The 25,590-nt window shown below is 45.6% G+C and overlaps 1 protein-coding gene across 5 annotated transcripts in view; it reads right to left on the bottom strand.

The window, feature by feature from the left end:
* GABRA4 (gamma-aminobutyric acid type A receptor subunit alpha4) overlaps positions 1-25,590 on the bottom strand; it is a 415,701-nt gene that overhangs the window by 301,012 nt on the left and 89,099 nt on the right. For all 5 annotated transcript variants that reach the window (XM_069201699.1, XM_069201704.1, XM_069201709.1 and 2 more), the window contains exon 3: positions 23,152-23,219. In XM_069201699.1, the coding sequence (XP_069057800.1) occupies positions 23,152-23,219 (68 nt within the window). The remainder of the gene's footprint in view (positions 1-23,151; positions 23,220-25,590) is intronic.

The following is a 25,590-nucleotide window of genomic DNA, read 5'->3' as shown; positions in this document are numbered from 1 at the left end:
TAAGAAGGTAGGTTCCCTACAATAGGCTGTAAAAAGATGTCAACATATTCCGACAGTTTTTCAGTGGGACCGCCAATCCCTGATACAATAGGTCTACCCGGAGGAGAAGTAGGATTCTTATGAATTTTAGGTAGTACGTATATGCACGGATTTCTAGGTCTATGTACACTGAGGCTGTGTCAATATTGGCATGGCAATATGTGCTTTAGATAATGAGATGCAATACTGATACTGTTATGGCAGTATTGCCTTTACATAGCCTGGCCACAGCAGATATATCTGTAACCAATTGTATAGTTCTACTGATTCCTAAGGTTATTGCATCATGTATCTCCGCCTTGAGCAACCAGGTCATTCTCAGCACTTCTCAATTTATGCTAGCATAACAAGCATACCTCTGGGAAAGAGTTTAGCCCTGGCCTATTTCAGCATCAGGCATCATTTCTAATGATTGGCATTATGGCCCTCATTTTGACAATGGCGGTAAACACCGCCTACCGCTGCGACGACGGGCGCCAAAAGACCTTCGCCATGGCTACTAGCCATCTGATGTATTATGACCACAGTTGGATTTCCACCAGAAAGATGGTGGAAATCTGGCTGTGGCCATGCCGGCAGATGACGGTAAGGTGGCGCCGCTGCCACCAGCAGTGCCACGCCAGTAGACAGCCGCCAGCTGTATTATGACCCATAATACGGCTTGGCGGTGTTCTGCTGGTGGGTGCTGCTGGTGACAGCAGTGCCCTGTCCCATCTCCTGCCGGAGGACCCCCTGAACACAGGTAAGTTGGGTCTCTGCCAGGGGAGGAGGGTGGGGGGTGTCGTGTGGGTGTGTGTGTATGTTTGTATGTGTATGGATGCAGGTGTGTGTTGTGTGTTAGATGACAGTGTGCATGTATGGAGGTGTGAGTGCATGAATGTGGTGTTTTGTGACTGTGTCTGTATATTTGAAAGTGTGTGCGGGAGTGTGTGAGTGGATGTATGCATGAGTGGATGTTTGTGGGAAAAGGGTGTGTGTATGTGTGTGTCAAGGGGGGCGTGAATGTAGGAGGGTGGGGGGGGCTTTGGAGAGGCAGGGAGGGTGGGGTAGGTAACTGGAGAAGAAGGGGGAGACCACTATCAGTGACAGGGAAAGAATTCCCTGTCACTGATAGTGCCTACCGTCATGGTTTTTGTGGCGGTAAGGAAGCCACGAAAACCATGGAGGTAGGCGGGGTCATAATCCCACAGGCGGAACAGTGGTGGCTGCCAGACTGGAGATGGATATCTCCAGCCCGGCGGCTGTTACCGCCGTGGCGGTCGGAGTGGTACATTGGCCGGTTGGCTTCAATCCGCCAATGTCATAATAATCCAAAGAGCCACGTCATGAGGTTGTTCCTGAAGATGGTGAATGATGGGCTTTGTCTGAGGTGCAGGGGCAGGTTGTTCCAGCTGAAGTGTACGTAAAAGATCGCCCGGCGGTGGTTTTGTGGATGTGAGGGACGGTGGCCAGAGCCATCTGGGCGGAGTGGAGGGATCTGGCGAGGGTGTGGAAGGAGACTCGGTGGTTCAGGTAGGCTGGTCATGCGTTGTGTATGGCCTTGTATGTGTGGGTGAGAAGCTTGAAGGTGATTTGCTTCTCGACCAGTAGCCAGTGGAGCATCCTCATGTGCTGGGAGATGTGTTCTCAGCGAGGGAGGTCCAGAATGAGTCTGGCGGCAGCTTCTGGATGAGCGGAAGTTTTTTGATTTTCCTAGTTGAGGTGCCAGCATATAGGGTGTTGCCGTAGTTGAGCTTGCTCGTGACTAAGGTGTGGGTGACTCTCCGGCGACAGTCTGCTGGGATCCATCTGAAGATCTTTCGGAGTTTGCGGAGTGTGTGCCAGCAGGAGGAGGTGACAGAGTTTACCTGGTGGGTCATGGAGAGGTAAAAGTTTAGGATGATTCCTAAGTTGCAGGCGTTCTCAGTCTATGCAGGGGGGGTGCTGAGGGATGTGGGCCACAATGAGTCGTCCAATGCTGAAGTGGCGTTTCGAAGAGGATGAGCTCTGTCTTGTCGGAGTTGAGCTTGAGTGTCAACATCAGAACAGTGCGCGCCCTCTACGGGCGACGTAAATGCAAAAACCCGGTCCTTATGCAGAGGCATATTACTTGCATTGTGTTTCTATGCAGTATGTTAACCTTTTGCATTGCAGAGCTTTCACCTTGAAAAGTCATTAATGCTGTTTGTAATTCATTGTTCATTTGCAAGGCTTGTTTGCAGGACGACAGGGTGTAGTCCTTTATTCTAAGACTTTCTAGAAGCCTTTCTTGCAGCATGGTTGGGTGTGGCTCATGGGCGGGGCTTGTCTCTATATAAGGTAGCCAGCCCAGCTCCACGTGCTCACTATTCAGAGGTCCCGGTGCAGAGCAGCAGCATTTTCTGGGGCTCCTGTCCCGGAGGCCCATCCAGTCATTTCCAGGCCTGCATCTGCTTATTTGGTGATCTTCAAGCAGGGCGGTAAGGCGGAGGTCGGGTTAGGCCCGACTCCGTTTTCCAGTGACATTCGAGTTTTGGGCTTAAATTTGAAATCGCGTGTGCTATTTTTTTTAATGCCATTTACATTGTGAATTTCGAATCGGCAACAGTGTGCGTGATTCATTCCAGGCATTTACTTCTTGGCATTCAGATCGGCAGTGTGCGTGATCATTTCATGGCCTTTGAATCGTGAATTCCGAATCGGCAACAGTGTGCGCGATTCTTTCCCTGCATTTAAATTGTGAATCATAGATCGGCGTTGTGCACAATAGTTTCTTTTGCATAAAAATCTAGATGTTCGAATCGGCAACAGAGTGCGAAATTCTTTCCTGGTGTTTAACTTTTGAAATACAGATCGTCGGAGTGCGCAATCATTTCTAGACATAGAAACTTAAATGAGCAGTTTTGATTAAAGTGCATAATATTCCCTGAACATTTAAGTCTTGAAACTCTTAATCAGAGAGTGACGTAGAATTGTTATTCATGGTATTTGTACAGTTCATTAATTTAGAGAAAAAAACATGTGCTCTTTGATTTTTGCTACAATGCAGAGATTGTTCTCAGAAGTATTTTGGAGAGAGTTTATTGTTCAAAATATAATATGCTAATTCTGGAATGTTCATGAGAAAACCTTGCATAGCCTTTCTTGATTTCCAGGTACCTAGATTCTTGAGGCCTAGTTATACTGTAGTGAAGCCTTAGGCCATTCATGTTTTCAGCATAAGTGTTTATTTGAAACAAAACTTATTGAAAGTCATTGTGATTAATCTTGCAATTGTGTTGTTTAACTCTTGCTTCCACAGGTCTCCTTCCCCGCTGTTCCCAACCCAAAACCAATTCCCCCACTTGGCCATTCTTTAATTCTGTGCTATATAACTAGTGGAGTTTGGAGCTTCCAAGAGGTGGACATGCTGGGAACATGTGCAAGCCCCGAGGATCTGGTCTCCTTGACATTGAGGCAGCTTTCTCTCATCAAGGTGGTGACGGCTTCCATTCCTGCATGAAAGTTCCTTTCATCCGTGTCCGGGTTCAGGACACGATGTTCATACTGTGGCTTCTGACAATGGCAGCAGGAGGGGCCATGTATACGTTGAACAGTGTGGGACTCAGTGAGGATCCTTGGGGGACTCCTGTGGTCTGGAGGTGTAGGGCGGGGGTCTGACCCTCTGCGTCCTCCCGGACAGGAAGGAGTGGATCCATTCCAGGGCTCTTCTGCGGATTCCTATGTTGTGGAGTCTGGTGCACACAGTGCTTTGGAAGACCGTGACGAAAGCTGCTGAGAGGTCAAGGAGTATGAGTTCTGCAGTATAGGAGTATTCGGAAGTGGTCAGTGGCTGCCAGGAGTGCTGTCTCTGTGCTGTGATTGCTGCGGAAGCCGGATTGGGAGCTGTCCAGGGAGTTGTTGGCCTCGAGGAAATTCCATAGTTGTGCTTGGACTGCTTTGTCTAGTACTTTGGCGGGGTCGGGTAGCAGCGAGATGGGCCAGAAATTCTTTAGTTCTGATAGGTCAGCTGAAGGTTTCTTCAAGTAAAGGCATATTTTGACGTGTTTGCAGTCCTCAGGGAAGGTGCCCATGCTGATGGAGCAGTTGATTGTGTTACGAAGCTCGGGCGATGGATGCGCTGGCTTTGATGAATATGTGGTGCGGGCAGGAGTCCCAGGGGGCTCCAGAGTGGGTGCTGTTCATGATGTTGACATTTTCCTCTGTAGTGAGTGTGAACCAGTTGTGGATGGTCTGGATGGGTTCGGGGGGGGGGGTCAGCCGCAGGTTCTGTTGCCAGGTGACAGAAAGCTGTCATAGATGTCCTGGATCTTGTGGTGGAAAAAGGAGGAGAGTTTGTCTCAGAGGTCCTGTGACTGGGGATGCTGGTGGCTATGGAGGGAGGATCTGTGAACTTGTTGATCACTGAGAAGAGTTCCTTCGAGTTGTGTGCGGAGGAGTTGATGTGCTCCCGGATTGCGTCCTTCCTTGCATTCTTGATTTTTCGTTGGTGGGTGGCGGTTGCAGCTCTGAATGACGTGAGGTCTTTGCTAGTTTGGCTGTTCCTTAATTTTTTCTCTAAACTGCTGCGGGGAAGCTTTGAATCTTGGAGTTTGGTGGTGAACCAGCTGGCCTTTTTAGGTACGCGTTTGGCCGATGTCAGACAGAGAGGGGCTCAAGTGTTGGCGCATTCAGTGATCCATGCCTTGAGGTTGTGCACTGCTGTGTTGGTGTCAGAGGGGGAGGGGTTTGGCGAACGATGAGGTGAGTTCCTCAGTGATTTCTTTCCATTTCCTGTGGGGTGTTCCTGGATGTGTAGGTGCGGCTGCTGGGTGCAGTGATTGTGAAGTGTATGCAGCAGTGGTTGGTCCAGTCTGGGGTGGAGATGGTCTCGATATTGATCCAGTCGCTTGAGGAGAAGATGGGGTCCAGTGTGTGTCCGGCGATGTGTGTGGGTGTAAAGACCAGCTATCTGAGGCCGAGGGTGAGATTGTTGAGTAGAGCAGTGGTAGTTGGGTTGGTGCGGTCCTGGAGGAGGAAGTTCGATTGATTGATTTGTTTAGCAACCAATCAATTGATTGATTGATTTAGCAATCACATATCAATTATTGCAGGGCTTGTAATCTTTGCACTTGTTGCATTGTTCCATCAGGGCAATTAAGAAGACAACAGAACCTGGCAGGCAGAGCATATACCATCCAACCCATGTCACACCAACCACATAGCCTGCTATCACAGGACTACAGCCAGAAGACAACACCAGGAAATACCATGTTGGACAGATACTACCACATTAATTCACAGTAACTCAGATAAGTCATAAAGGGTCTGTAAGAAACTAGATAATTCAGTTAAGAGGAGAGTACACAACCCCACTTAATACAATTTGCATGGGTAACAACACAGTTCTAAAAAGATTTCTGCTCAACCCCTGGTAGCAATGGCAGTAGCATCTGACAATCTGCCAGAGAAAGGTGTGTTAAGTTCAACCAGTCCCAAAATATTATAAAATCAAGAAAACAACATAACATTGAAATAGAAAAATGAATAAACAAAAATATACCAAAACTATCAAACTGGTGAAGCGGAACCAAAGATTTAATGTTTAAATGTTTGTAGGCACAAATAGAAGTTACAGTTTGTGGTTGACAGTCAGGCAAGGCATTAGATGGACACTGATAGTTGGGTAGGCAAAGTGAGTCTCCTCAACATTTTTACCTTCCCTAATTTCTTTTTCAGGAGCTCAAAGTCCTCAGACATAGCAAGACAATAAGCTGGAGCCTGCCAAAGTCCTTTGAAATCAGACATCTTAATGAAGCTCGTTCTGTAGCCTTCAGTTTTGGTAACAAAAAGTAGACCACCATATATAATAAAGTTGCTTCTCCACTGGGTAGTTTTTCACCTTGCTCCAGTCCCAGATTTCACTTTCAAAGTTAGCCACCTTTTGGTTTCCAAAATCCTACTGCATGGCAAGGCAGAATGCTTTAGTTGGGCAATACTCTACAAGGTTGGATACCTTTAGTGCAAGCTTCTGCTGCAACTTTTCCTTTGCAGCAAAAACCTCTGAGCAGGGCGAACCTGAATATTTTGCCTCCATGGGATGCACCCTCCCTAAAGAAGCCTCAGCACATTGTCGCTGTCCTCTGGAGACAAACAAAGAAGTGCCATTCTGTGCTAGCTGATGAAACCCATTTCTAGTAACTCATGCAGCCCTCATAGTCTTCAAGAAAGGTTTCGAGGCACAGGATCACTCTTTAACCAGCCTTCCATTAAGATCCACATCACAATGGGGAGCTTCTTGGACTCGGGGTCACTTCTGCTTTTTGTGAAAATGTAGAAGGGAACAGGAGGCCAACCACATAACCCTTGGAGAGCAGATCCCTACCCTTGGTGCCAGCAAGAGTCAGGTGTTATTTGATATTCTTTCTTCACACTTCCTGGTAGAGTCTTATTTTTGTAGATGTTTTCTTCTCATCAAGTCCAGGAGTGTTTTAAGGTGATGAGGTGCTAGTCATTTTGTGTGCACTAGCCAGTGACTATAGAATTCTGGACATCTTATCCTCATAGACTTATCAGCTTTCCTTTCTTTTTACTGCTGACATGCCCAGAATCCCTCATTCAAGACATGCCTAGTCTTATTACAGCTGTAGGAATATTAGCTCTCTTTCTAGACACTCTTCTATAGACATACGGTTTCCTCCACTCTCCCTGTCCTTGAACTGGCTTTCACTGTGCTAGGAGCACAGAAAAAAGGCTAAGGAGGAAAGCTGTGAAAATTGCCTTCTGTGTTGCCAAGTGTGCCCGTCCCTCTCGCAGGTGGCTTACCCTGCTAAATGGCCAAAACACCATTTGAATCTCCCGCTGCTACAGGTCAAACTTTTTTATTTTTAAGGATGGGGATTGCTAACATACTGAGAGGGATGTAGAGTCTGTTTCTGGAGCAGTGCTGTGTGGCAAATCAGTTCTAAGCCAGTTTACTCTTGGGTACCACAAAGGAGTTTTTTATGAAGTTCATTTTCACCTAGAGGTATCAGAAATCTACTTTCATCAGTAAATTGGATTTTTAAAACTTAGCAGAAAATACCTGATTGATTGCTCTATCATGCCAGAGGCCATGAAGCAAAAACATTAATTTTTAGTAATACTAGTCCTTTTTACGAAAATGTAGCTTTACCTAAACATTGAAAAACAGCTGTTTAAACATTTAGACTGTGTGGAGAGCATACTTGTCTTAATATTTAGCATATGCCACTTTCATAATTTAATTACTATTGCCCATGGGCTTACAAGGCAGAACTTTGGGGTTTCACCAATAGGTTTTTATACCTAGCAAAGGCACTTTTTCTTGGCATTTTATTCTGCAGTACTTCTAAAATGTTAGCCAGCTAGAAGTCAATGGTGATCTTTGCAGCCATACATTTTGTCATGTATGTGGGTGGTGTATCGACATGCTGGAGCCTACATATGAATTTTATCTGCCATGATTTTGCACAACCAACAATCATAATACTGGAATATGAAAAAGCCAAGCATGTGGACCTAATGCAGAGTTCATGTTTTAGGGGGGAAATTGCATTCTCCGTGACACTGGTCAGCACTGTCCTAGATCACAGTAATAAAGATGCCAAAATCAGATAGGCAAATGTTAAGGGATGTAGGAAATGACCATCTTTGTGTGAACTCCTCAATTCCTGCTCTTCCTGTTTTTCTGGAATTAGAACTATGTACTCTACCCCTGCTAACCAGAAGTAAAGTGCCTGTACTTCCATTTAAGCAGTGTCAAATTAGTTTAACAATCATATTTAAATTCCTAAAAGGTCATAGTATATGGTGCAGAAATCCACCCATGGCATGAAACATTACATGTCACTTGTTGACTGTACCATTGATTGCCCATTGACTACAGTGACAGAGAAAACATGGCTTCAAGCCTACCTTGTGTAGACTTACTGCAGCAGCCTAATACCTACTGTACAGACCTGTCAAAAACTGTTTGACATACATGAAACCCTCCTTTTAAATATCAATAGGGCACGGCCAGCTTAAGTACATCTTGCAGCCCATCAGGTAAAGTGTCTGCTATTTAAAAGTGGAACATGTGCAACATTAAAATAAGCATGTTCATCCAGTGCTTAGGACACAAATGCTATTTTCACTGGCAGGGCTGAAGCTGAATTCTAGAAAATGTTGCAGTACAGATAAGACATGTTTTTCTGTAAAATTTGACAGGAAACTTCTACAAAAGTCATTCAAACACTGTTTTTCAAATTTTGTTAAAGTCCAGTTCATTGGTGACGTTTTTGTTTAATAAATATTACATATGATAGTTTAATAAATATTTAGGAAAAATAGCATTTACAAAGTATTTTTTTTCCTGCATAAAGCTCCTCTCGGCTAATTAGCATTAGCTCAGCAGCATCTGCCAACAAGTCCATGGCCTTAGTCAAGTGTAAATACTGCGCCCACAGCAGGAAAAATAGCCTAGGTGTGGGGAGGTTTTCTTTGCAGGAATACCTTTTGGGTGGACCACAAACCCCATTACCTTGTAAAGGGGCCTGCTCTTTCACAAGTAAAAATAAGTTGAGGCAAGCCTTTGTCTCCTTGGTCTGATTAGTACCAGGATTAGAATATTCAGTAGCCACAGAGGAGGACTCTGCTCAATTCCTTAGCCACACCCCATGGTGGATGCATTGGCTCTGCACAAGGTAGGAAGGGTTTTTCCATCTTGAATTTTAGGTGGTAGGTGCACTGTGGGATTGTTTGCAGCAAGGAAAACAGGATCAGTTGCAAACGTTAGTAGGGTTGCTCATAGGAACTGTTACCACATTGGTCAGGAAGGCGCCAGGGGACACCCCCACATACAGACTAGTGGCAACTAATAATGTGGCACTCCATGGTACCCCTGGACCTATGGAAGAAGAGAGGAGGACTAGTCCCTATTTGTGTTGACCTAAGAGGCACCCTTTAGGGACTGAGCCTGCTTCTTTGTATACCCAGGACATAGAAGTGAACTCTAAGGGTTAGTGAGCTGACCTCCTGTGTGTCTCAAGGGACAACAAAACTGGAAAAACTATTTTCTTGGAAGACCAATTACTCATTTCCAACTGGACCTGCCCTGGACCCTGCAAAGCCTTGACAGGATGAAGTACTAAAAATCTTTAGAGCTTCCCCTGAAGGCTGGGAGACTTCGTGAAGAGTTTAAGGGAAAAAGAGACTGACAACTGCAAAATTGGGACTTCTAACATTGTTGGACTTCCAGAGGACTGGGCCCAACCACCAACTAGAGTCAATCTAATGAAGGTGCGACTTCCCTGGGATGAAGAAATAGGTTTGACCTACTTGGAGGTTATAAGCTGTAGCAAACTGTTTTCAGTGGGACCTCACTGAGAAAGTATCTAGCCTACTGGAGGATGTTTGGATACACCCTGCTGCCTTGCCCTGCAAAAGGAATCAGAACTCCCAAAGAAAAGAAAAAAAAAGGACTACCATCAAAGAAATGAGAACCGGGTGAAGGCACCAAATGAATTTGGCTGATGGGACAACTTCTTCCATAGAAAATGTGAACATTCCCATCAAAACCAATGGCTTCTGTGAGACCTCACTCAACTCCTATCCTACTTCAGTGGAACAAGATACAACCTGCTGGCTTGCCATGTTGAGAGATTTTTACTTCCACTTTGCAAACTAAGTCAGACGATAAAATCTTTAATGAGACCATTGTATCTGACTTTGGGATCCATCACAGTCGGCCTCAAAGTGTGCCTAGGTCTCAGTCTACTGCAGGTATAGACTCATTGGGGCCTAGTGCTTTTTTATGTTATTATCGCTTAAAACACTAAAAACTCATATCTCTGATTACCCCTATAAGATTTTTGCTGTTTTGGTGTCATGCTCATCATTAAAATGTACTCTAGATTTCTAAGTTGGTTTGGGATTTTTATTTGATTTATTACTGTTTTAGTACTGCATAAGTACTTTACACAGTGCCTTAAGTTGCTCTGCTGCTGCTCTGTGCCATAGCTACAGGGGATTGAACTCAGGTTAATTTAGTGACTTTAAGATTCATCCTGACAAGTTAGTGTTGCTATTTTTTGAGGTGGGCAACCACCTACTCCAAATAACCCATTCCTTACAGGGGACCATAATAAAAATGTAATCCTTTCTTACAAGGTGTATCCAGGACTCACACCAGCTACTAACACTATCTATACAACAATGTTTTTCATTTAGTTATGTCAATGCTATTTTTTCACTCCATTAGGAGCTGGAAAGGTTTTCCACTTAACAGGATATACCTAAAAACATACTTATATAAAGCATATTGAACACATCGTCATAACTATACAACATCCACCGAAGCACAGAATTGCACCAAAGCTATATAATTGACCTACAACATTACTCAACAGGGTTGATCCCATCAGGCCGGGCAGGGGACAACCTTTGACACCTGCAGAACAAAATAAGTGCTAAAGCCCTCACCCATAAAACCCTTCAAATTGTACTCTACAAATATTTTTTACAAGATCACACAGATCAAATCCTTTCCATTAACCAGTTCAAAGTATTACCAAACTATACATTTGACAGATCAATCTTCACAATCACATTGATACCAGCCCACCATGATCCAAACTGAAGGAGTATCCAGGTTTCCAGTCAATATAAGAGGTAGAAACTCTGAACAGGTGGGTTACAATTTCAGTCTTATGCAGATATAGATTTATCTGTGGGTTAGTTGTCCACCGAAGTGCTTTGGAATTTTGTAAGTTCTAACATACATACCTCTATGAACAAACAAGCAATGAATAATATGTTATTTTTGTGGGTTGGAGATATCAATATTGTACCAGAAGCTTTACTCAATAGACATCCTCACAATAGATATTCACAAGGGGTATTATCACCGGAGACAAAGCAGACATTAATGGACATGAGTTTCATAGATCTATGGAGAAGAAGGATGAGAAGGAATACACTTTTTTCCTCAGACGTCCATAGATCATACTCACAGATAGACAATGTGGGGTACCCAGGCCTTGGTTGACACCACAACCTCTATCATACTTGACACCATAGTGATCTAGTGCCACACAATGCTAATCTGAGAAGGGGGCAGGCATCAAGAGAAACTTGGAATAACCAGAATGAAATTTGTTAAAACCTTAATGAAGGGCATATTAGGCATTGAGAGAATCAATTCAGCCCTACTTTGAGGAAAATGATTTCGGAAATGTCTCTCCATAAACACTCTAAGGCACGTTTCACCCCTTCGCAGCCAAGGACGTAAAGATTCCGTCCTTGGCTACGGCGCTGAGGCGCCAAGGACGTAACCGTTACGTAGTTGACCGGATCATGGGGGGAGCCCTAGCGCCCCCCTTTGAGCCTTGGCTTGGTGCCCCCAGGGCAGGGATGGAAAGGGAATCACTTCCCCTCCCACCCCTGTCACCCCAACCCTGTGGCGTCTGATGACATCAGCGCGCGTTCGTGCTCTGATCATGTGGAGGGGGCGAGAGAGGCATGAAAGGAGAGGCATTTCGATGCGATGCGATTGGGCAGCAGAAATGCCACTAGACACCAGGGAATGTTTGTAAAAAATATTTATACATAAGGGGAGCGACCCCTTGGGCAAGGGCCGCTCCCCAGAGGGGCAAAATATTTGTAGGCCTTTTCCACCCCCCCGGGGACAGAAAGGCCTATTATAATTAGGCCAATCTGCCCCTGTGGGGAGGGGGGCAACCCCTAGACACCAGGGATCATTTTTTTTGTTTGTTTGTGTTTTTAATTTATTTTTAGTCAAGGGTCGCTTCCCTGGGGGTAAAATGAGCTCTAGGCCATTTCTGACCCCTTTGGGGGCAGAAACCACTAGACACCAGGGATTTTAGTTTTTTAGTCAGTTTCACACAAGGGGCGTGACACCTTAGGCAAGGGTTGCTATCCTGGGGTGGAGGGAAAATTAGTTTTAGGCCATTTCTGCCCCTTTGGGGGCAGATCGGCCTATTGTAATTAGGCTGATCTGCCCCCGGGGGGCAGAAATCCCTAGACACCAGGGATCTCCTTTTTTTTTTTTTTAAGATGTGGGGAATGACCCCTTAGGCAAAGGTCTCTCACCTGGTGGGCAAATTGTCTTTAGGCCATTTCTGCCCTCCCCCCCTATTTTTATTACGCCAATCTGCCCCCCACGTCAATTTCACACAAGGAGAGCGACCCCTTAGGCAAGAGTCGTTCCCCTGAAGGGGGGGGGAATTTATTTTAGGCCATTTCTGCCCTCCTTGGGGCAGATCGGCCTATTTCTATTAGGCCAATCTGCACCCAGGGGGGTGGAAACCACTTAGGCACAAGGGACTGGTGTGTGTGTTTTGTTTGGAGGGGCATCTCCTTGGCAAAGGGTCGCTCCCCATGGGGGCACATTACTGTTCACCATATCTACCCCCTTGCGGGCAGATCAGCCTATTTTTGGAAGGCCCATCTGCCCCCAAGGGGGACACAAAGCCCACCAAGTAACAGTCTTTCAGCTCTCCCCCCGCACACCAAAACATCTTCTCCCACGGCAAGCAAGAGGACATTTGATTATTTGGGGCTTAGGTTTTACATTTGGGGCATGAGAGCTTGGCTAACTCTCAAAATCGTCCCACTTGGAATGGTGAGGGCTGCACTTTTTGGACTTTGGGACACTACCATGTAGAAAAATCCACAAGACCTAGACACATCTGAAAAATAAACATCTGGGTGATTCCAGGGTGGAGTGCTTCACATGTACCCCACACCATTTTCTTACTCACAATGCCCTGCAAACCTCCAACTTTGCTGACAATCACACATTTTTCACACATTTTTGTGATGGAACCTTCCGGAATCTGCAGGAGTCCTACCACCCAGCATTGTCTCATCTATACCGATAAAAAATCTGCCCCACTTGAAAGCCTACATTTTTTTTTTCAAACTGCCCTTTTGGACCCGCTTTGGTTCCCTCTCAATTTCAACATGTTTTTGGCTCTTCCCTGTCACAGGCACTTGGCCCACCTACACACGGTGGTGTAAGAAAACACTGGGGGATCCACGCAAGTCACACTTCCCTGGACTCCCTCGGGTGTCTAGTTTTCAGATATGTCGGTGTTTGGTAGATTTCCCTGTATGGCTGCTGAGCCCAGGACCAAAAACGCAGGTGCCTGCCCCCGCAAAAAAAAGTCGTTTTATATTTGATCATTTTGATGTGTCCAGATCTAGGCCTACCCACACGAGTGAGGAACCATTTTTATTGGGAGACTTGGGAGAACAAAACTTTCAGTCACCGAAATGAGAGGAAAAAGTGTTATTTGGCCAAATGTTTAGATTTGCAAAGGATTCTAGGTAACAGAACCTGGTGAGAGCCCCACAAGTTACCCCATCCTGTATTCTCTTAGGGGTCTAGTTTTCAAAAATGCACAGGTTTGGTAGGTTTCCCTAGCTGCAGGCTGAGATAGAGGCCAAAATCAACAGCTTGACACTGCAAAAAAACTGCTCGATTTTCTTTGGGAAAATGTTGAATTTGGGGGCATTTCCTGTTGCGAGCACTACGCCTACCCACGCAAGTGAGGTAACATTTTTATTGTGAGACTCGGGGGAACCCAGAATTGCAGAACAAGTGTTATTGCTCCTTGTCTTTCTCTACATTTCTTACTTCCAAATGTAGGACAATGTGTAAAAAAGACATCTAGTTGAGAAATGCCCTGTAATTCAAATGCTAGTATGGGGACCCCAGAATTCAGAGATGTGCAAATAACCATTGCTTCTCAACACCTTATCTTTTGCCCATTTTGGAAATGCAAAGGTTTCCTTGATATCTATTTTTCACTCTTTATATTTCACCGAATGAATTGCTGTATACCCGGCATAGAATGAAAACTTATTGGAAGGTGCAGCTCATTTGTTGGCTCTGGGTACCTACGGTTCTTGATGAACCTACAAGCCCTATATATCCTCGGAACCAAAATGGTCCAGCAGACATAACGGTATAATGCGGTCAATAATCGGACATCGCAGGAAAAATTTACAGAGTAAAACGTGGAGAGAAATGGGTGTTTTGTTTCACCTCTACTTCAATATTTTTTTATTTTAGCTGTTATTTTCTGTAGGAAAACCTTGTAAGATCTACACAAATTACCCTTTTTCTGAATTCAGAATTTTGTCTACTTTTCAGAAATGTTTAGCTGTCCAGGATCCAGAATTGGTTTCACACCCATTTCTGTCACTAGAGGGGAGGGGAGGCACATCATTTACAGTAAAATAGTTATGTCACTCAATGAGCATACTCAAAACGTACGTTGCACGGAAGAGATCCCTGTTGGGAGCGCATCAGCCAGACTGATCAAGAGAGAGTCTTGACGAGACTTGATAGTCAAAGGATGCGTAGGTATGATGGGCATTTCAATTCCCTGAGTTCGTCCAACATATATTGGATACATGGGCCCCAGGTTTTATCAAAGAGGGACAGCAAGCCGGTCGCTGCTGCTGTCACTTTTTCCATACCCATAAGGGCCCATAAATTGTGCAGCCAATCAGTATGAGTGGGAATGGTCTCAGAGCCCCATTGTGAAAGTAATAGTTGTTTAGCAGCCCCCAGAGCCAAAGTAAAAGCCCTACCCCTTAGGTGTGCGAAGTGGATGTTTGAGGATTGGGAAGGCAATTTACCACGTAGCTTGGGAATCCTGGTATGTTAGTGTCATGTTTTTCATCTATCGCTTGGAGGAGGGAGTGCCAGAAGGAGGTGATCTTCTGGCAGTGCCACAATATGTGAGTGAGTGTACCTTCCTGTCCGCACCGAAGCCATCCGCCGTCGCCGTTGCCGTGCACCCTCCACTTGGCCACCTCTGCAGGTGTGTAGTACATGTAATGGGCTATTTTCAAAAACATTTCTTTGGTATTCGTGTTGCATGCTGTGACTTGTGCCTGGTAAAGGACATCTCACTACTCCCGGTCTGTGAATGTGCACTCCCATTCCTTCTCTCATCTGCACCTCGCTGGTGTTCTGGAAAGTGCAGTCGTTGTGAGCAGCAAGGCGTAAATGTCAGACAGTAGCCGTTTGTCCATATCCTTAGTCAATAACCATTGTTTAAATTGCATGAGGGGTCGACTCGCATGCAGGTGTTTCACAGGTAAGGTTACCCAATGATGAACGGACAAACATAGCCAGTATGTGGATGTCAGAATGCCATACCCTTCCTGTAGATTGTGGAAGTCCATAACTCTGTCTTCGTCAAAAAGGTTGCCTATCCTCTTTCAGTTTGCTTCCTGCCAGGGTGTAAAGGCAGGGTCGCCAAGTGCGGGGGCAAAGTCTGGGTTGCCAATGAGCGGTGTCTGTGGGGAGACCAGCGTGGATAGCCCTTTCAGAACCTGTACTTTGTCCCATGCTCCCATCGTGGTCCTCAAAATAGGGGAGACATACAACCCTGGTAGTCGGTGTTTCTTGGGTAGCCAAGGTACCTTCCAGATGTGGATTCCTGCCACTGCCTGGTTGATAAAACACCAGTATTTCTCCATAAGGTGTCGGGCCCAATTAAACATGTAATGCAGCTGTGCAGTATAATAATAGCTCAAAAGGTATGGGACTCCCAACACTCCCTCGGTCTGTGGGAGGCATGCCTGGGTCTTGGACATTCTAGCCCTTCTACCACTCCAAATGTATTATCAGATAAGCACTTGCATTTTTTCTAGAAGGGTAGGGGCGGTTGCAATGGCAGGGTCCACATAAGATAAAGTATTTTAGGCAGAAGTGTCATCTTGACCGCAGCTAGGCAGACTACCCAGGAGAGACCGTGCGCCTTCCACTTTGCTAAGTCTGAGCTTGCAGTGTTTAGCATCCTATTGTAGTTACAGTCTACTGTTGCCTCTATTGTGGGAAGTATCCACAGGCCCAAGAACGTAATCCCTTGTGTAGCCCACAAGAAGGGAAAATTGGCCCATAGGGGCACCCTTTGAATGTCTGGAGTGGTGAGGTTCAATATGGACAATGTAGCAAAATTGATTTTAAAACTTGATACCTTACTAAAGACCATCAGCTCCGCCATGAGCCGTGGGAGAGAAGCCTGAGGCTGGGTCAAGAGAAGGAGCACATTGTCTGCGTAGAGAGCCAATTTATGTGATCTACCACCCATTGGCACGCCGAAAATGTCCGAGTGTCTCCGTATATGCTCAGCAAAGGGCTGCATATATAAGGCAAATTATACAGACCAAACGGGGCATCCTTGTTGGTTGCCCCTTAGAATAGGATATTGCTGGGACAGTCCCCCATTCACGATGACCATGGCTGTAGGTTTATCATAATTACATCGGATCCACTCACTGAACCTGGGGCCAAGGCTGAGTTTCATTAAGACTGCGTGAAGATACTGCCAGTGTACTCGGTCAAAGGCCTTCCCTGCATCGATGGAGAGAAGGAGGGCTTGAGTTTTAGAGCGACAAACCTTGTCCAGCAGGTGGCATAATCTCTTAGTGTTGTCGCTACAGGAACATTCGGGGATGAACCCGGATTGGTCCGGGTCTGCCAGATTATGCATGTACGGGTTCAACCTATGAGCTAGGATACCCGTGAAGATCTTAGCGTCCACGTTTAGTAATGTAATGGGTCAATAGGAAGTGCATAGTTGTGGGTTTTTCCCCGGTTTGGTGATAAATGTCACTATACCCAGTTGCATCGTAGGTGGGAGGGGGCAGGATGTGCCCAGCCCATTATACAGTCGGGCCAGCACAGGGGCTAGCTGGGCACCAAAAGATTTTTCAAACTCTGCTCTAAAACCGTCCGCGCCTGGGGCTTTAGCCGGCTGTGGCCGGTGTATGCTTGCGAGGACTGCTGTGGGTGTGATATCCCTATCCAAGGTGGCATTGTCTACAGGTGGGATTAATGGCGTAGGGGCGGAGTACAGATAGTCCTCCATACCTTTATGGTCGATCTCCTCTATGGAGGATAAGTCCATGTAGAACCGCTCAAACTGATGACAGATCAGCTCTTCTTGGCATGTCAGTGTACTATCAGGCAGCCTTAGCTCTGCCACCCACCATTCCGTAGCCTGTGTACGGAGTCTGTGAGCCAGCAGGCGACCCGCCCTGTTTCCCCCAGCATAGAACTTTTGCTTAGTCTGGAGTGTGGCATACTCCGCCTTACCTTTATCCAAAGCCCGTAGCTGCTTCTGATGTGTGGCGAGTTGCCTCCTTGTTGCTAGGGACCCAGTCTGCCTATGTGCCATCTCCAGAGCCCTCATGTCATCTTCGAGTTGTTGACGCTTATTACGGCGTGTGACATTCAGTCTTGCTGCTTTTGCTATGAACTGACCTCTGATGACTGCTTTAAAGGTTTCCCAAAGAGCTGTGATGTTAGTTGTGGGGGTATTGTTTATAGTTAGAAAGTGGCTTATTGTGTCCCTAATATCCTCCAAAATATCCTCATACGCTAAAAGTCTTATGTTAAGACACGAGTGTCGTCTACTTGGAGTGTATGCGGGTAGAGCAAGGGAGAGTGCGAGCAGGGAATGATCTGAGATTGAGGCCACTCCAATTGAAGGACTGGTAGTCGGAGTGGTAGGAAGAGGTCTATACGGGCATATGTCTGATGGGCGGCCGAGAAAAAGGAGTATGCTCTATCCGCTGGATGTTGCTGGTGCCAGATGTCAGTCAGTCCTGCTCCCTCAAGCTGTTCCTGGAAACCCTTTGAGAAGGCTCCAGTCTGGCCGTATCTCTGGATGGACTTCAGTGAGGATCCGGGACTATATTAAAGTCTCCACCCACTGCAATGTCTTCGTCAGATGTCACTAGGATCCTCCCTAATACATCTTTCAGGAAGCATTCTTGGTGCTCATTTGGACCATAAATATTAGCTATTATTAGCTATTATGAGCCTGCGCCCATGCATGTCAATATGTAGGGAGAGAAGCCTCCCAGGAATCTCAGACTGCATCCAGATCACCTTCCCTGGGATGTTTATGGCCAGTATGATTGCCACCCTTGCCCGCTGCCCAGGACTCGATGAGTAGAACTGAAGGTCAAACCAGCATGTCCTCAGTCTTTTCCAGTCTGAGCGAAGTGAGTTTCTGTAATAGACATATAGTACTCTTCAGGTCTCTAAGCTGCAGTCGAAGGGCCTGTCTCTTCACTGGAGCATTAAGGCCTCTTATGTTAAGACTAAGTACGGTTATAATTGGGGAGGTGGATCGGTGTCGCTGTATTGTGTGTCGTATGACCAGTGCATTAAGAGAATGTCCCTACGCATGAGCCCCTGAATGATAAGGAAAGAAGGTGGCACCCCCTTTGGGTCAATGTGGGAAGGAAGGTAGTGAAAATGAACAGTCAACATGGGATAAACTATTAACAGCGTTCCCTGCTAGGGAACAGTCATTAGCAAGTCTGGGGGTTCGGACCAAATCATCAGTCCGTCGGTGCTTTGATAAATCGGAGCTCCGCCATCCGGTTGTCTCAGTCTATTTTCTCTTTGCCTTCACCATCTCCCGGACTGCGCACTTGAGTTATCCAATAAGCATCATCTTATAAGCAGGGGGAAATCCCACACAGTGAGCTAGTTCGTATCAATGGTCTGAGTCCACTGTCTACTTGGCGATTGGCCTGTGATGCTGATTTCTGGGACTGGTCTCCGAGGTGCGGCAGCATCCCGTCTAGGTCCTGCGCTTCTTTCAGTGTTCAGATGCTACGGGTTTCATTCTGCCAGGTAAAGTGGAGGAGAAAGGGGTGGCCCCATTTATATCTGATACCTTTCTCTCTGAGGAGGTCTATCACAGGCCAGAGATCTCTACGCCGCTGCAAGGTTACATTGATAAGTCCTGAAACAAACGAATCCAGTGCCCCTGAAACTCAATTGATGCTGTGTCATGGACCGCTGCCATTATGACCTCTCGTGGTTTGTAATAATGCAGGCAGGTCAGTATGTCTTGGGCCTGATCCAGAGTAAGAGCAGGACGGGCAGCTCTATGTGTTCTGTCAAGCACAATATTCTGCTCTTTCGGTGCTGAGGCCACATGGCGAAAGAGTCGCACCACGAAATCCTCCAGGGCCCCTGTCACTGCTTGTGCCGGCACTCCTTTTATGCGAATGTTTGAGCGACGCGATCTGTTTTCTAGGTCCTCTAGTTGATACTGCAGCTCTCGGTTCTTGTCTTGTAGGGTGAGGAGTTCTCTCCTGTGGCAGTCCAGTTCCTCCTCTCGTGTGTCATGTGTCTGTTCCAGCGTGTTCACCCACTGTCCCAGCTCGACCACCTCTCTCTTAAGGTCTTTAATGTCTTCTGCTATTTCCTGTTTCAGTGTTGCGAAATCTTCACGTAGAGACTCAAAAAGTTTCTCCATGAATGCTCTTTTCAATGGCACTCCGTCGCCTTCCGATTTTCCCAGCTCCACTGCCTCTCCGCTCTCGCGGCAGCTCGGGGTCTCGGCCTACCTGGCCGCAGTCTTCTTGCTGTGCCACCAGTGGCCCACCACGGCCCGCTCAACGGCCCCCTTGTAAGCTCTCCAGCTGTGTCACAGCACCCAAGTTTGGGACTCACGGTCCTCAACCAGACCCCGGGGCTTCCAGGGGACTCGGGGGGGCGCTGCCCCCCCAGATCGGGTTATTGGGCACCCTGTCTGGTCTGTCCAACGGACCGACGGCAGAGCTCCAAAGAAATGCTCCTACTCAGTGGCCATCTTGGCCAAACCCACCTCCATTTATATTATAAAAGTGGGTACGCTTTTTAAGTAACAAAGACAAATGTGTGTTTTCTTCCCCCCAAAATTTGTTAGGTTTGGTGAAAATACAGCTACAGCTTTTTTCCAGTGCTAATTCAATGAAGAAAAATCATAATTTGCATCAGCCCACTTATGCCATTGTTCAATGAAAGTATTATTCCTATATTTCAACCCGCAGGAAAACATACATAGTGAATGGCAATGTGTCCGCCTCTTCGGCCATTGTGTTTTGAAAAGTGTCCCAGCCACAGGTCAACCATTAGGTGTTTGGAGCATCAGTCATCACGAATGATGGGAGTTTGGTTCTTTACTTATGAACATCAGCATCCAAAGGAGTCCCATCCTGCAAAAAGTTTGGTTCTTTACTTATGAACATCAGCATCCATCAGCATCCAAAGGAGTCCCATCCTGCAAAAAGTTTGCAGCAGCACTACTCTAAGTGACCAGCTATTTGCCAGCCACTGCCAGGCTAATCACTAACTATGCACTAACTAAGCCTCAACACCACTAGTGAAAGTCCTGGTATTTGAGTTTCAAGCTACTGACATCAGTCAGCAATCACAAAGGCCAACAATGACCTATCGGATCCAGTTCACAAGTAGCAAGGAACTAGGAATTTGTGCCAACTCTTGTCCCTGCTATTTGCCTTTCGCCGCAAGCAGAACAGTTAAATAATTTCAAAATACAAGCTCTCAAATTAGGCCGAGAACACTTTGAAGTGTCCCTTTTTCGCATAGGCTGACGCAAAGTCCCTAGCGGACCTAAAGATCTCAGTCCCTTAGCTCTTTGTACTGCATGAACTTCAAAGTTTGTAGGGTTTTGATACATGTGCTCAAATATGAAGCACTACACTTAACCCACACACCAGAAAGAATGGTTCACAAAAAATCATCTTTTATTGATAAATAGAGGCAGTATAGTATTTGAGGTTTTAGATCACTGCGGGTCACTGTAATATATTACAATAGAACAATTAGTGCTTAGTGAGGTTCATAGTGGTACTCCAGAAGATTCTTTGTTTCCAGGCATGCCAACTGCCCCACCAAAAGATCACTTGACATGCATGCAGGGTCTATGCAACACCGATGTGTTGCATCAGTATGTGTGGGGCGGAACACCTGTGAGCAAAAGACAAAAAGGACAAAAAGGGCAAAAAGGGCAAAAAGAATTTGGAACAAGGACATTTCTTGCATCAAGGTACTAACTACGGTGGGCAAAAGATAGCTCAATCAAGAGTCTTTAGAAGGGGTTAGGGAGGAAATCTCTAAGTCTCAGAAGGGCATCTCAGAGGGGCAAAGCACAGAGGAAGATACCCCTCCAAGGGGCTCAACATTCAGGAATTCTTCATCAGTAAATGTTTAGGAACTCCAGAGTTCTGCCTAAAGTCCAACTAGTCAACTGTATATTAAAGTTTGTAAAATTATTTGATTTGTTCTGAAAGACAGCTCACATTACATTGAAGGGGCATCGCCCAATAGTAATCGATCACACAACTTCAGGTTGCAACATCGACCTCCATTCCCCGGTCTGTCCTGGGAACCTTATCCATCCATGTAGCTCCACACAGGATTGAAACATTTGTATAATTTGTTAGTCCACTGCTCAGGATGTTCCAAACTCAAGGACACTATTACACTTTTTCTCTATGTCTAAATAATAGGGCCCATTACCAAAGCTAATCTGCTCATGGGAATGATGTCTGAAAGAAAGTTCACGTTATGAAAATGAATCAGCATTTCCTGCACAGTCACGCAATACAAAACTAACAGGCCACACTTCGGCTAACGCAACTGAATAAAAGCAATACATTTAATTAATATGTTTCAATAATCACATTTTTAAAATGCAAACATGAATTCAACATTAATAATGCTTCAATAATATGCAACTTACTTTAGTTTAAAATGAAAAACTGTTCATGCATTTCAATTGATTTAGCACACTTTTTAAAATCATTAATCATTAGAAATTCAATATATTCTGGTAGGCTGATGCCCAAATTATAACATCATATCAATTAAGCTTTATAAATCAATACCACAAGAGTCTCTAACACTAGTTTAAAAGAATGCACAGTTAAAATTATTTCTTATGGCATTTTTCTACATTCAAACTATTAGTACTTTGGTTAACATAATGCATATCGTATCAAATATTGATGACTTCTGTGACTTCAGGGACAACGCTGAATTATTGACTACGTCACCTCTATATTTATTTTTTAATTAACCATGGCATCTAGTAGGCCCCTCACAATGCAGGACAGGTTGGAGGTAACTATACCTTTCCAACAATACCTCCCCAAAGAGAATCAGTGCTTGGGAGGCTGAGGTATGCTCCCTATCACGTTTTCAGTGACAGTAAAACTAGCCCATCTGCTAATTTTTCTTTTGCTTTTACTGCAATGACGTTTTGCCAATCGTCATTGCAGTAAAAACGAAACAAAAAAAACAAAAACAAAAAAATCACTTGGGCTGCTTGGGGAGCTAAAAATAAAATTAAAGACTTCCTCTGATGAATAGCACCAGAGGGGTCTTTAAATACCTCCCTAGTGTTGTCCAATGGCCCACAGACGCACTGGGGAGGTACTGTGGGTGTCTACCATTGGCCGACACTCACACTAAAAGAGTTAATGCCCAACAGCAGAAATACATAACACAAATATGTAGAGATTGCTTGACAAATATGTGGAAATGCTGACAACATAAATATTACTATTGGTTAATTCTACATCTTTACATTGATGTTTTGCACAAGTCAACAAGTGGTATGCACTAATATGACATGTCTCAGGCATTGATACCAGTGTTTTAATACAGAGGCTGTGTAGAAAGTTTACAAAATCTGCTTCTTTACTACCTGCTTTTAGAATGGAGGGTATATATTGTTGTTTAAAGTCATAAATTCTGTAATGTCGCCCAGCTACACAAAAGGAAGTAATGATGGAGATCAATGAGCCCAATCTACAAAGAAATGTTGCAGTTCCAAGCCCTGGCTTTACAACATAAGAGGGTTTGCAACAATTAATACCAAACAGGAGGGGATGTGAAAGGGGCACATGTTGAAATAATATTAATCAATGGTTTGCGACCACAGCTGTAGTTGCAAACCATTGATCAGTTACCAACACCTGAAGGGAGGTAGTAACAGCTTTGCAAAAGGGCTGGTGTCTCATTTGTGAATCCTGTTAGGTGTCCTTGGGGGTCTTCGGGATCACTATCTGCTACTGCCGATTTATTCCAAAACTGGAAACGTTTTCTTTCTTAAAAACACAGGCTACATTAAAAAGGAAAAAGGGCTCCTGTTTGGGAATACAAATGCACAGATGGTGGTCTGCTCGAATGTACACGTTTTAGCTATTAGCAACACTGTAGTGCCCAATATAAACCTATGTTATTTACAGTCACTCTATTACAGAGCTATTTTTATTACATTAAGGGATGTAATTAATTGACCATGTTAAATTACTTACCATTTCAACATCTGACACCGGTCCAAAGCTGGTGACATAGATGTCTGTTTTGACTTCTGTAACAGGACCTGAATAATAAAGTATTGTTAAAAACGTTACATATTTGCAGAAAAACAATATACACTCAAACATTATGCTGACAAACACCATTTACATCCTACAATTGCCTTAAGCAGCATGAGCAATGAAAACTGGATTAAACTGCTTTAAATATTTATTAAAACATTAAGGCCCTCATTATGTAATTGGCGGTAAAAACAGCCTACTGCTGCGGCGATGGCCGCCAAAGACCTTTGCCACGGCTACCAGCCGTCCGCCATATTAGGACCACAGCCAGATTTCCGCCAGGGATCTGGCTGTGACCATGCCGGTGGATGGCAGTAAGGGGGTGCTGCTGCCAGCAGCAATGCCATGCCAGTAGACCGCTGCCAGCCGTATTATGACCCATAATACGGCCCGGCTGTGATCTGCTGGCAGACGCTGCTGCTGGCAACAGAGTCCGGTCGGGTCTCCTGCCGGAGGACCCCCTAAACACAGGTCAGTGGGTGCTCCGACAGGGGAGGGGTAGTGGGGGGCGTTGTGTGTGCGTGGGGGTGTGTGTTAAAGTTTGTGCGTGTATGCGGGTGTGTGTGCCGTGTCGAATGTATGTTCATGTATGGATGTGTGAGTGCGTGTGTTTTGTGAATGCATGTCTGCGTGAACATATGAAGGTGTGTGCAGATGTGTGTATGAATGGATATATTCATACGTAGATGAATGTGGGTATGGGTGTGTGTATGCGTGTGATTGTGTGAAGGGAGGGGCTTGAATGAAGTGGGGGTTGGAGCGGAAGGGGGTGGAGGGGATCTCTATCAGTGACAGGGAAGGGATTCCCTGTCCCTGATCGTGCCTAGCTCCATGGTTTTCGTGGCGGTAAGGAAGCCACGACAACCATGGCGGTAGGTGGGGTCATTATACCGCAGGTGGTACAGTGACGGCCGCCGGGCTGGGGATTGATATCTCCAGCCTGGCGGCCGTTACCACTGTGGCGGTCGGTGTGGTACATTGGCGGTTTGGCTGAGCCAATGTCATAATACGGTGGAAAGTACCGCTAGCTTGTTGGCATTACTTTCCACCATATTACCACCAACCGCCAGGGTTATAACGAAGGCCTAAGTGCTAATTTTCAATTTTGTCAGTCTCCATCAGATTTGAGCCTGAAAAACATTTTCATATACGCATGCATAATTCATGCTTAATTTAAAAACCATGAGGCACTTGTAAATGCATTCACTTTGAGAGGTGCACTGTCCGCAGTTATGCACAATACATGTGTAGATTTGTTATTACATTAGTGCAATGGCCATTCCTAGGGAATGTCTAAGAAGCAGTCAGGTGAGAACAATGGAAGGTGAGCTCCCACAAAATTCTAACTTAGGCACACATCCAGGGTGTTATTACAATTTGGGAGGACAGAAAAGCCCATCTACTGAAATCCCGACGGGGAGGTTGCCGCCATTGTAGCTGCCTCCCCGCCAGACCCATTACGAGTTTCCCGCCAGCTCAGTGGGCGGAAACCTCAGTTTCTGCCAGATGGCCCAGCAGGAAATGGCCGACAGCATTGTCTCCGGCTCATAATCGACCCGGCAGCAATATTGCAGTGAGCAGGGTGCATCATCACCCTCACAATTTTCATTGTTGGCAAAGTGCCAAGTGCAGGGGTCCCTGGGGGCCCCCTGTACCTGTTCTCTGCCAGCCTTCTCATGGCAGTGCTACTGCCATTAAATCTCTGGAGGAGAACAAAGTTGTAATCTCCGGAGCAGCGCTGTCCTGTTGGATTTCGACTGCCAACACCATCAGGCCATCATCAAGATGAAATATGGTGGTGCTGTTGCTGTCCTAATATGTCACTCGAACTGCCTCATTGTCGGCAGCCCGACCACCACCGCGAACCTGGCAGTCATTAGATCGCCAGGTTCACAATGAGGCCCAAATTCTCTAAGGTCAGTCTCCATCTTAGCTAGGACTAGACTGCATCTTAGCTGATGGACTTTGACATGTTCCCTATTCTTGCGGAATCATTGTTGTGCCTGTATGATAGCACCATTGTGCCAGACGTTATCTTTCTTAGGAAACATATCATCATCCAGTTCTTTGATCAGTGACTGATAAAAACTCTAAGGCAACATTAGTCTGTGTTTAGGATACTTAGTCAGGGATACATAGCAAACTATTCAGATATTGGATCAAAGGAGTACAGTCTGAATTGTCCTCCTTTTCTGCTACATGTCCATAACTTCAACATCATCAGTGTATACTTTGATGATCATTCAGGATACAATGTCTGTCATTTGCCCACTTGTTAGAGAGGTCCTTCACCCAGATGATCACCTGAGGCTTTGACAGCAATGATCTCATCTACACCCAGCACACTTCACACATCTCACCTGAAGCCTGCAG

The sequence above is a fragment of the Pleurodeles waltl genome, chromosome 1_2 (assembly GCF_031143425.1).
Source record: "Pleurodeles waltl isolate 20211129_DDA chromosome 1_2, aPleWal1.hap1.20221129, whole genome shotgun sequence".
Lineage (NCBI taxonomy): Eukaryota > Metazoa > Chordata > Amphibia > Caudata > Salamandridae > Pleurodeles > Pleurodeles waltl.
This window is presented reverse-complemented; position numbering and strand designations above follow the sequence as displayed.